Here is a 12,500-nt window from a genome sequence, read left to right on the forward strand (position 1 = left end):
TTTCGCGATTTTTTTTAAATCGCGAAATTCGCGAAATTAACGTGTCGCGAAAATTTCATGTAATAAGAGGTATATCACCGACATGTTTGAGAGTGGTGGCCTTAGGTTGGTGATGGTGAGGAGATTTCCAGCCGCAAAAGGTAAAATTCCTTTTGTGACGCCTTGTGTTACTAAACATCGATCAGAAGCCTTTCAGAGTTACAAAAGAGAGACGGAAGAAACACAAGTAAGAGTTTCCAAAATAGTTCAAGGACAGTCAGGTAATAGTACCAGTTGTGTAGAAAATTTTGGTGGTGTGCAAATTCCAAAATTAGGTCGTTTAGGGACAACGAGATGCTTCCGTGAAGCATACACTGGCTTGCCTGTGGTACGTGCTACAGAAAATCAGAAGGCACTGAATTGTGTGGTATTGAAATACAGCATTCCAGTCTCTGAAGAATAAAAAATAAAAGAGAAGCGAGAAACATTGGCTTCTGGGCTGACATGTTGATAATTTTCAAGTTCCCTTACAACTTCCTTGCACCACAAGTGTGCCCTCTGAGCATCTGAGAGCTTTGTAATACTAAACTTCACTGAAGTCAAGCCCTGTTGAGCGGGGTTAGTGTTAGGATGGGAGACCAAAACAATGAACCCGTCATAAAAAACAGAAGCATCTGACTGAAAATACTATTAACGCTAACAAATGCGAACTCAGCAAGGTACAGATTTTGTTAGCTTGCTTTATGCAAAACAAATATTGATGAAAAAGCAAATAACTATTGATACAAAGTTTTCAGAAAGAGCAGAAGGAAGTTTCCGGGACGGTCGATCGAGGATGAAATATTTACGACATGAAAACAACATTAATTTTGAACCGTGAATATAGAATATAAAAAGTTACGATCAGCGACAAACATTTTGGGAGATTTTTGCTATGTTCAAGTAAATTGCAAAATCGAAAAGTGTCATGGCCGGAATTCAGCGGGCGCCGTGATTAAGTTACCCCGGCATGTTTACTCGTCAAACAGTGAAGCATCTGTGTCAAATGATGGCAAGATACCGGGTTTTTAAAAAGTTTCTTTTTCTGTCAAGTGTTATTGCCGGTTTTCACTGTCACACCATCATCAAAACCATTCAACAAATAAATCCAAGAATCAAAGAGATAAAAGAAGATGAATATTGAAACAGTCTCACAAAGGTTCAGGTCTGTGCGATGTTTCGTGCGGGAGATATTCGAAGAAATGTTTTACTCAAATTTATAAGGCTTTGTATGGAGACGCCATGTTTGTGTCCCTCTCAGGGGCACAAATATGGCGGCCGGAAGCTGACAAAAACATATGTCATCGAGTTTTGCTATAAAAAGCCAGTAGTCGTCTTCTGAGGGCTCATAAACATCTATGTGAGTACTTATTCTCACACAAGGACTGTTCAGATTGCAAAATCTCAGCAGATAAGTCACTTTTTTAGCCTACGTGATAGCATTCTCGACCTCAATTTTAATATCGTGTCACGCAAAAGCTTAGAAATTCAACCTTGCTTTATTACAAGACGAAAAACGCTATCAAACTGAAAATTTGTGAAAAGACAAGTCTTCAGTTGTTCTAATAACTAACTAAACTAAAATCTCAAAAGGATTGATAATTCCTTATTTTTTAGTTTTGATGACGTCACGTGAAAACCAAGAATAAAGTTTGACAATGAAATGAGCGAAGTCAAAACAAAGATCACAATCGCCCAACTCTTGTTTATGCAAAGTCAAAATTTACTCTCCAAGACGCGTACGACGTTATTATCACCAGGTAATTCCATCATTTTGGAAATAGCAGCTACTTTATTATTCATCTGCGTCACAAGTTTTCACTGATTTTGGGGCTCATTTTGTTGAAACTCAAGCACGCTTTCAACAGGCCTGTGAACCCTTCCTGCTTACAGAGCAAAACTAAAAAACTTCTCGCATATCACATTTCAACCTTAAGCTCGAAAATTCAATACACAACATGATATTATAATTCACAAAGGCAGAAAATACCACAGAATCCTTTTCCAGCGAAAGTTTTATTGAAACAAACAACATATTTGCTCTTAGAGGCGAAAACCTCTTCCTATTTCATTGCGTGCGTGAAGACAAGAAACTCAATTGTGTCAAATTACCTTGTACTTCAGGTAAATACTGCTCACTTTGATTTCGTCTCGACGGGCGATAGATTGTTGTCGAAGTCCAGTACTCGTCGCTTTTGAGATTCATGCCTAGTTTATCCAACTGACTTTCCATTATTGAGCTCCATAAGGGTATATTTTGTTTAAGGGTCCACTAAAACGCCATTCGCGTTGCATGACTTTCGACGCCATTGCAGGCTAAGTTAATGATTCTACTGTGTCCACCAGAGAAATCTACGCAGATCCACTACCCTCTCGATCCTAAGAAAATACGCGCAGAAGGCTCTATCCACAAAGACACCACTTACCAGGGGAGTGACAGGCAAGACTTTTACCGACACGGAAAAAAAAAAAAAAAAAAAAGAAAAAAAAGAAAACAAACAAACTAAACGAAGACCTCGACTGGGTTTGCCTTATAAGGCAACCCAGTAATTAGTATACACTTTGATTGTTTCTGGTGGACTTATAATATAACGATTATATATAAATAGAACAAGATTGCAATTTTCAAGTCTATCTGGCAAAGGTTTGAGGTAGTGTAAAAACAAAGGACATGTGCCATAAAAGCTATTCAATTTGTTTGGTTTTCTCCAAACTTTTGTGATTACCCAGTTGAAACAGAAGGTCATTATTGAGATCACTGACTGGTATAAGAGGTCTTTATTGCAAAATAAGGACCTCTTATTCCACCTCAGTGACTACTAACAATAATAACCTCATGTTCCACTGAAAATAACGACCTGTTCAGAACAATGCTGAGGTGTATTAACTTACGCTATTTCAAGGATTTTGCGATTATTCCGTCTTGCTCACCTTGTACAATACGGGCGAACTATCCTGTAATTGGATGGGTCATAGTTAAGAGATGTAGACTCGTTATAAAACTGGACAAGTTTCTTTGTTTCATGTTTTTGTTCGCTTTTTTGGCCTTGACCCTGCACAAAACCCGACAAAAACACGCTTTTTTCGGCAGGATAACCAATCAAAAGCTTCGACTAATTTATTCGAAATTAACTTGCGAACCAAAAACAAAAGATTGTGCAGGGTCACGGTCGGTTCAAAATCTTATTGCGACTATGTTGTTCCTGCTTTTGAAATTCCCAGGGTTTCATAACCAGTCCCTAGATTAACTATGGATGGGTACGAGCGGTTTTAAAAGTAAAAATAGAAAGTGAATGGTTCATTGTTTTCAAGTTCACGTTGTCGTCAAAACCTAAAATTTGTTTTGTCGAGTACGGCAAAGAAATGCACGGAAACTCGTGCTGCACATGCAGCACTTTTCCTTTTTTAACCAATCATATTCTAGCTTTGTGGCGTTGTCTTTGCCGTAGAGGTCGCGTTTGCTTAAACTATGCAGAGTTCGGCAGAGATTCGAGCTGTAGAATGCGTTCCGCACGTGAAGCATGAAGTTAGTTTCCTCCTTAAGCCAATGATATTATTGTTTTATGACCTTTTATGGCGTTGTCTTTGTTGTGACCATCTTCCGCTTCTCCCTTAATAACCCCGCCATAACACCCTTAACAACGTTTCAACCCCGGAAAGCCAAAGTGACAATAACAAACCAGCTGGTTCAGGTGATTTGCAGTTGATTAGTAATATTACAGTACAGGATGAACAAATGTATATGTCTTATGACATATCATTTGTCTTTTATCCCCGGAGGCGATAACTTGTTTGTGTTTTGTCATAATGGGTCGTGAATACAGCTGGAATGGGATTCGAAGAGCTTAATTTACAAGCTTCCCAAATCTCGACTTAAGCTTAGAAATCTTTCAGTTATGGGCACAGAACCGCATAGAGCGAGTTCGTTCTGACGAAAGGAAATGACAATAAAAAAATATGTAGCCGTGATAAGAAGGTATCTAATGAGGTGAAAAAAGACGTAACCGAACCTACGCAGAAAATATATTAGTCGCCACGCAAATGGGTGTAAGTATTTTTTTTTGGCGTAAGAGCTATTTTCTGGGATCAGTGTTACACTGTAACGACGAGTTAACGATCGAAGCACTACAACTTCCACAACGAGTGCAAATTTACACCAGATGAAACTCAAACGCGTCACGCAGCGAAAAGCTCTGTATGTGCTGAAACTACGAATTTTCGGACCAAGTGACAAGTTTCGGTGCCTACCGTGCAGTTCATAAAATTTGATCGCATTAGGCGCCCTTTTTGTGCATACATTTGAAGCTAAATATTGACTTGAGCTATTTATCTGCATATTCCCTTCTGTTTGTATTTCTAGATCCGGAAATTGGTTGTAACAGCTTCTGTCAAAAACCAGGACAGCAACCTGAACGCTTTTATTCACATTGAACATTGTCGTTGAAGAGGTGCCATCCACTTACTGAGAAGACTCGTTACGAAGTTCTTGCATCCTTCCTTCCGTTTGCCCAGGTAAATCTCCAACAAAACACAGGACGTGAACGTGAGTTTTTCCTTTTGTGAACAGCTCAAGCGTTTTATACAGTGTATAATATTTTTATTATTTAATGCTCAAAGTAGTTTAAGACCCACATCACTCGTGGAAATGGATTTGAATTCACAAATCACAAAAAGATAATTGAGAGTTTTAGCTCGTAAGGATTTCGAACTTTTTCTCAAGTGTAGCTGAAACAACCTTTTTGATCAGAGAAAACTCATTAACGCTTGGTCAAGAGCGCATCAAACCGACCGAATATGTGGATTAGGGAGTTGTCGTGTTGATATGAATCCGGCGCGTCGAACGAAGAAAACGTAGAGTTCTAATTCAGTCACTGAGCCCAGATAGAAACGACCGAATTTTCACGACTAGCTACGACTTAGAGCGCCAAAATGGCTCCCCTGCAAAGAAGTCCAGGGGTATATTCAGGGGTGTATCATTATGCAAACCGTTTATTTTCCTATTAGGGTTAGGGTTAGAGAACTCCAAAACTCCATTCCCTTCGATTTTAAATCATTTCTAGAGGCTGTCAATTTTGGAAAAAATGGCTGTCTGTAATTCCATCACAAATGACCCAAACCGTATGGCAGTCATGTCCGTTTAGAATTCCAAAATATTAGCGTTGCTTTGTAAAACATTTCAGTGTTAGGTCTAAAAGTTAGGCCTGAAGAAGCAAGCTCAGTTTCGATGTTCTCCGCTGCTCGATTTATTCATCTGGAAGCTCGTAACCCCAACAAAAGCTAAAAACCTGCTGCCATTGATTTTATTCAATTGTAAGAGGGAAATTTACAATTCATCTCTAGGATTTGCAGTTAAAAATACGGACCGACAAGAGTAAGAAAGATTATTTAGTTTTCTTGCAGGGAGGACACGGTCACAATATTTCGAATGTTATTTTCCTATAATCTGTCATAACCAGGAAACAGATACAAAGACATATTTTATTGTATTCTGCCGGGAAAAGGCTCTAGAAAACGACATGGGTCACTAAGTTACCTAGTAACCTACGAGTACCCCTTTACAAGATTTTACGAGAAAATAAACAACGATAATTGAGGAATAGCACTTGATAAAAGCTGTCACCGAACACAATCTGAGTGGTTTGACCATCGAGCAATCAACTTTCTTCCAGCGTCCTTCATACATAAACTACACGAGTGGAAATCATTTTCGTAGAATTTTATGGCCCAAAGAAATCCCCAATGGTCTTCCTTCGATTCGCTACTGAGTTTCTTGTGACTTTTTTGTCTTCTGAAGAGTATTGATTTTAACCAAATCACCAGAAGGGCGTGAAACTCTTAAGTTAACCGTCACCAAGAACTGGAAGTAAGAAGACAATACAGTAAAACCCCGCAATAAGAACCTTCCATTTTAAAATTATCCTAAGCAGGTACTTACATAAATGGTAATAAACAGGAATTTAGACTATCTAGGTTCTTAATTGGTTATTATTTTCTGAAGAAAAAAATCACGTAGAAGATACCAGAATTTATTGGTATTCGGTCTTCGTCCCCAAAGCAGCAGCCAGTATTGCCCTATCCGTTATATAAAATTTAAACAAAACCTAAATGCGGAATTAAGAAATTCACATGAGTGAAATAAGTAAAATTGAAAGATCATGTGACATCATCAGCTCTAGCCTAAAGTAATGCTCATCCTACGAAAAGGACGCTTGTAGCCGGAACCCCCGGGGGGACTCCCATACAAAAAGGGGAGGGATGCTCGTCGTCTCGCTTAGGGGTGTAAATTTCGGATTTTGGTCTCACTAAGGGTGTTCTGGGCACAACGCAATCACATGTAGCCGTGAAGGTCTCCTTTAGGGTTGCGCGCGAAGAAATATAAAAGTGTATATTTACACTTTTACATTTCTTCACGTAGGTGAAAGTGATAAGACATGATAATGTCTTTGCCATTATTAAAAGTCACGGTATTTTTTGTTTCTCTTTGTTTTAATATGGTCTCTTTTAGGGGTCAAAAAAAAGACTGGGCTACGCCCAAATTGGTCTCTTTTAGGTGTTTAATTTAAAATTTCCGACGAGCATCCCTTCCCTTTTTATATGGGAGTTCCCCCCCGGGGGGGGATAAGAACCTGTTTCCAATTTTAGGGTTAACAGGTTCTTGTTTAAGAGGGGGTCTAACTGACAAATTATAGGCTAACAGGTTATTAAGTTCTTATATACTCGCTGGGTTTTCTGGCTTTCAATTGTATTTCACAGAATTGCTCGGTCAGTATCAAATGAACGTGAGCGTTTTAAGAAGAATGGAACACAGTACTGTGGATAGTGTCGAAGGAACATGAAAACTAAAAGTTGAATCCACAATTAAATTGAGTGACAACGAAATTTATCACGAGAAAAGCACTCAGTCACTCCCAATTCCGTTGAAATTAGATATTTGATGAAAAAAAGATAAAGGGGAAATTGAATTATCGACAAAGGATAAGCCATTTCAAAAATTGTTCTGTTACTATTAAATATGACATTGATATCATAATGGCGGTTCAACTATGATAATACCGGACAAACTTAAGCCAGCAAGGGGTTTTATCTCTCCTATGATAGCGTAACTGAGTATATTAGATGACAGACAAACCGATTCAAATCACGGATGCAAAAAACATTACAAGATTTGTTCAAATGAAAGGGCTTTGACTCTTAAAAAACGTTGAAAACGCTGGTGGTTAAAAGAGCACAGACTTCGGAATTAAAGACATATAACGGAGTTTTTGCGTTTCTTTCAGCCGTATATCAGTGGTTATTCATTATTTTATTCAAGACCAACAAACTTCATCCTTTACAATATGTCACGTTTCCCAAAAAACATTGCTCTACAAATTGAACTTGCGTTTCCTTTAGTTTCTCTTTCGACTGGTACACTGGCCCTGTACTCCTTACATTTCCAACTACACCAAACTATGCAACGCCTTCTCATATTCAGTACTGATTTATTCTCTCCCAGCTTCAACATCACTGAATTTCCTTATGCTATTATGCTCTACCTGGGCCCTCCGCATTGAATTCTGCGTACAACTACACTTAACAGCGGGGGTATCTCTATAGTCAGTGTCAAATATTTCTACATGTATTTGTAAGACGAAAACCAGTCAAGAGGTGATTTTAGGCTGCTAATTATCGCTATAAAAGCATGAAAATTGTCTCATTTTCGCTCGGCTCTTTCTTTTGATTAGTTACTCGATTTTACTAAACAACAGGCAAAAAGTGAGCTAAAATCAATTGTTTCTTTTGATATTTGATTAAGATTATTTTAGCATGCGCTCCACTCGTCCTAGCAACGAAAGGTTTCACGTTTTCGCGGACGAGAGGTGTGACGATTTTCGTCGACCTCGCCGTCGTAGATCTTAAAGCCCCTATTAATAAAGGGAACTTAAGATCTACCAAGGCGACGTCGCTAATTTCCCTTTTGTAAACAAGCGATGCCATTTTTGACAGTCGATGCCATTCTTAGAAACCAAGCCTTTTTATTCGGTTAGCGTTCAATAAATTGTTAGGATTAGCTTCATTTAAATACTTTAAAATTGCCGACTTGAAGCCGTTGTTTCAGCAGCGTAGAGGTTATGTGTATTTTCTCTTAAGCCATTGAACTGAGTTCGACATCGTTCGAGCAACTTTTTACTGGGTTGCCAGTATGGCAATCCCAGTCCGAAAATGGGTAAAATTTCTTTGTTTTATTTTTTTTTCCGTGTCGGTAAAAGCCTTGCCTGTCACTCCCCTGCTAAGTGGTGTCTTTGTGCATAGAGCCTTCTGTGCGTATTTTGTTAGGTTTGAGGGGGCTCGGGTAATGTGTAAAATTTCTCTGGTGCACACAGGAGAACATTTAATTAACCTGCAATGGCGTCGAAAGTCATTGGAAAGCGAATGGCGTTTTAGTGCATCTTTAAACAAAATGTACCCTTATGGAGCTCAAGAATGGAACGTCAATTGGATAAACAAGACAGGCGGTGAAAAATGAATATCTGGAATCTTAAAAGCGACGAGTAATGGACTTCGACAACAATCTTTTGCTCGTCGAGCTGTATTTCTAATATTTTACCAAGTGTGGTGTTCTGTACAACACTGAAACCAAATGGCAAATTCTCTGGTAACTTATGGGTTCAACAAAGACAGAGAAGGAATCGAACACCTTACGTGGATCTGTGATCTCTGTTGTCTGGCTATTTGTATTTATTTCTGCTCAACTCTGCACAGATTGTTTACACGAAACTCGTGCTTTTTGCGAATTTTGAGTGTCATGAAATTACATCACTTGCGTGACATAGCTCAGTTTAGTTCAGTTCAGTTCAGTTTATTTAGCCACAATACATAACGAAGTACAGCATAAAAAGAAATTATCACATGGCAAGGGAGCTCAGAAGAAACCATGGGGCTTATAGGACCTGGACCCCCTCGTTACATAAAAGAATACGAAACAGAAAGAGCTTACATGGATTGATGGACTACATAGAATGCTTAATTAAATTACCATTAAACGTAACACGATGTTTTCCTTATTTTACGATAGTAACAAGAACAAGAAGGCGAAGACATCAGAATCAGATTAATAACGTGACAAAAGATAGTTTTTAATCTTTGTGGCGTTCGTTGTCGTTGCTGTAGCAGTCGTCGTTTCTTAAATTCCCTAGTAACCTTGCTGAACGTGCGGCAATCACGTGCACTTTGATTTCTTTGGGCCTGTCAACATGGACGGAGGGTGCAACCGCTAACCGAGCTACCCTGAGAGACAGCGCTAGACAGCGTAACCCCTCTTCCCGGGGCACGCTGTCTACTTGCCCGAGGCACCACCCTTCAAGGCGGGCTATCCTTTTGCCATGTAAACGGTTCGTGCTGGGTTACCCGGCTAACGATTTGTCCAGGTTTGACCCTAATTAGATGCACGCAGATTTCAATAAGCGTCACGAAGTGTTGCCTTGCTCTACTCGCCAACTTCAACATCACTTGCAATTGTGTCTCAGAGAACAGAAAATTTACGTCACACTGTCCCCCAAATGCTGCTATTTAAGTAAAGATTGACTGCTGCATTTACCCAAAGCTAAAAGTAACGCGAACCTTTACACTTACCTTATTGTTGAAAATAGGTAGCAAATGCTTATACTTAAGGAGGCTCGAAAGGGTTTTTTTGTTGCTAGAGTGTTTGTGAAACGATGAAAGATACCAAAGAAGGATATTTCACAGTGTAGGCAAACTCTAAATATCTTTGCAACTCTCTTGTTGGGCAATACTTTATGACGTCATATCGGTTACCATGGCAACACGCCAGGTCCACAAAAAGGCCCTCTAAATTTCAGTTTTTGAAAATTATCTGAAAAACTAAGTCGATGACCTACCGTTTTTATTTCTTTGTTGGAAATCTCCCTAAAGTCTTTAACTTATTAGAGAGTATAACAAAAAGTTATCTTGTAGAATTTAAGATACATCTGAAAATGGCGTTTTATAGTTTACAGAAAATTGTACTAGATAAATTTCCCCGAAACTTTTTTATTTAAAGTGCCATCGTGAATGATACGTGCATGCGAAAAATCAAGATAGGTCACCGCGCAAGACTTCGAGATACAGATAATTTTTTCCTGCAGGTTTTATGTCCTTTTCGCGCAATTTTACGCCGTATTTTCACTTCCGGTGTGTTGCACGCGCTACTATAGATAGAAAATTGATTCATCCAGCTGACGCGTGTTTCTCAGTTATGGTGTGTGTAGGTTACTCGCGCGCGCAGCTAAAAACCCTTTCGAGCCTCCTTAAACGGACACTTCGTGTTGGATGTCAAAATTGGGCGTGCATCTAATCAGGGTCAAACATGGACATAAGTGTATCCATCTTTTGAACAACTTGGGACTGGGGAATCGTTAAGTTGTGATCACTTAACCGTGACATCTACTGAACGAAATGACAAATAAAGTACAAAATAGTTTCCCTAGAGACAGAAAAGCGGCCAAACAAAAGATAAAAAAATTAAACTTCCCGCCAAACGTTTATTTTGTCCGCCATGCACTGATGATCTTGTTCGTTGTGCTGTGTGGCCCACTCAAAAGATATCGCTTTAGCCATCCCGCTTAGGTGAGTTTCATGTAAAGGCGGGATACGTTTTAGCCTTCCAAGCACGGTAACTCGGTTAGCCGGGGCACCCTTCCTCCAAGTAACAGACCCTTTGACGTAATCTTCGAAAAAAAATTTAAGAAAACCCAAATAATCAAATTAAAGGTTTTGACGAATGAGCAGACTCCAGAGAATCTTGCACTCTCTACTATGTATACGAATAATCCATTTAAAAGATTCTACACCCATATTTCAAAACGGGATGGGATGATCGCGAAATACTCAATATAGTTCAAGGTCTTATTCTGGTGTTTTTTTCCCCATAGACTTTCTGTTATCTAATGAAATGTCCGGTTACTTTCATTTCAGGGTTTATTCAAGAATATGACAAACAATACAACGCAGGATTTAAGCGACGTTATCTCATACATAGAGTTACCGAGAGGACTTTCCATTTTCCGACTTGTTCTTCAAATCACCATCGCTGTGTTTGGTGTGGTCGGCAATGTCATTGTCATAGCGAAGATCATTCGTGGAACAAACGCGTTTTCGGTCATGACCCCATATCTTCTGAGTCTTGCATTTGCAGACCTGGGAATTTTGTTAATCAACTATCCCTTGGCAATCTATCGCATTGAATTTAATTTCCACTTTATTTTGGGAAAGCTGGTTTGCTGTTACATCAGTCCGTTCGCAGATACATTCTTTGGTGCGTGCATCTGGTCCATCGCGGCAATTGCAGCTGAGCGATACGTGAAAGTCGCATGGCAGATCACGCTGCCGACATCGCCTCATGGAAGACGACTGTCTAAACGAATCGTTTTTATTGTATTCAGCATCTGGCTGATGTCGTTTCTCATAGCAGCCTTGCCGGCTTACCTCCACACCAAATACAACAATGAGCTTATGTACTGTTACCTTGACTACTCCTCAACATCTCTTCCTCGCATCGTGGCCACTTTAAATGCAGTATGCATGTTCTTCCTCCCTATGTGCATCATCGCCTTTAGCTATCGGAAGATCAGTAAACTCGTGGGGAAAAGAGCTGTCAAACTTCAAGGTCAAACACCAAACTCTTCCCTCGAAACATCGCGTGCAACGGTAAAGAGAAACACAGAGGCGATATTGGTTCAGACAAGAAAAACGCAGCGAATTCTCAAACCGCTGGTTATTTTGTTCGCTGTGACCATGCTACCTTATCAACTGTTCACAATGGCGCTGGTTTTTTGGGAAAGGTTTCCCCACCAAAACTACTTCCTTATTCTCATGGTCTACGTAAGCATCGCCGTTGCAACCAATTCGGCAGCTGACCCATTGGTGTACTGTATAATGAATAGAGAGTTTCGCCGGGAAATTAAAACAGCGTTGCCTTGTTGCTTACGAGGCAGACTCTCAACATGGCGACGAAGTTTTAGGGGAACCTTCAGTAGCCTGAGGAATTCTGGCAAAAGATCGGCAGGACCTGTAACAACCCAAACATTCACACAGACACGAGGTATAGCAGATCTGTAAGCTGAGTGAAATAGTTAAGGATGAAGGACAAACCAACAATGAATGTCCCCGATTCAAACATTAACAGGAGGTAAATTTGGAAATTCAGTGAAAGGTTATTTGTAGTGCAAGACATCCCAGGAAATCCATCAAAAGCTTCATGGAAATGGCCACTTACAATCAAAAGAGAAAATGCGTTGACCCGAGCAGTTCATTGACATGTCCATGCAACAGTTATGGTCCGGGCCACTATGAGTTTTGTTATGAAATCTTGACGGCTCAACACAAATTTGGTTTAAGGAGTGAAAACAATCGTTCATTCTCCGTGCGCCTTCCTCTGCAAATCAATTGAACGCCATTTTACTTCGATGAGCGAAGTCCACGCCTATTTTCACAATTGGCAAAAT

General features: G+C 39.7%; 1 protein-coding gene across 2 annotated transcripts in view; it reads left to right on the forward strand.

Moving 5' to 3' along the window:
- Positions 1-12,500, forward strand: part of LOC138027627 (adenosine receptor A3-like) — a 25,435-nt gene that overhangs the window by 11,167 nt on the left and 1,768 nt on the right. The window contains exons 2-3 of one of the 2 annotated variants that reach the window (XM_068875191.1): positions 4,379-4,530; positions 10,972-12,500. The exon at positions 10,972-12,500 is cut by the window's right edge and continues 1,768 nt beyond it. In XM_068875191.1, coding sequence (XP_068731292.1) covers positions 10,987-12,114 — 1,128 coding nt within the window. In that variant the 5' untranslated portion in view covers positions 4,379-4,530; positions 10,972-10,986 and the 3' untranslated portion in view covers positions 12,115-12,500. Of the gene's footprint in view, positions 1-4,378; positions 4,562-10,971 lie in introns of both variants that reach the window. The other variant, XM_068875184.1, reaches the window with a different exon arrangement.

Source organism: Montipora capricornis, chromosome 2 (genome assembly GCF_036669925.1).
Source record: "Montipora capricornis isolate CH-2021 chromosome 2, ASM3666992v2, whole genome shotgun sequence".
Classification (NCBI taxonomy): Eukaryota; Metazoa; Cnidaria; class Anthozoa; order Scleractinia; family Acroporidae; genus Montipora; species Montipora capricornis.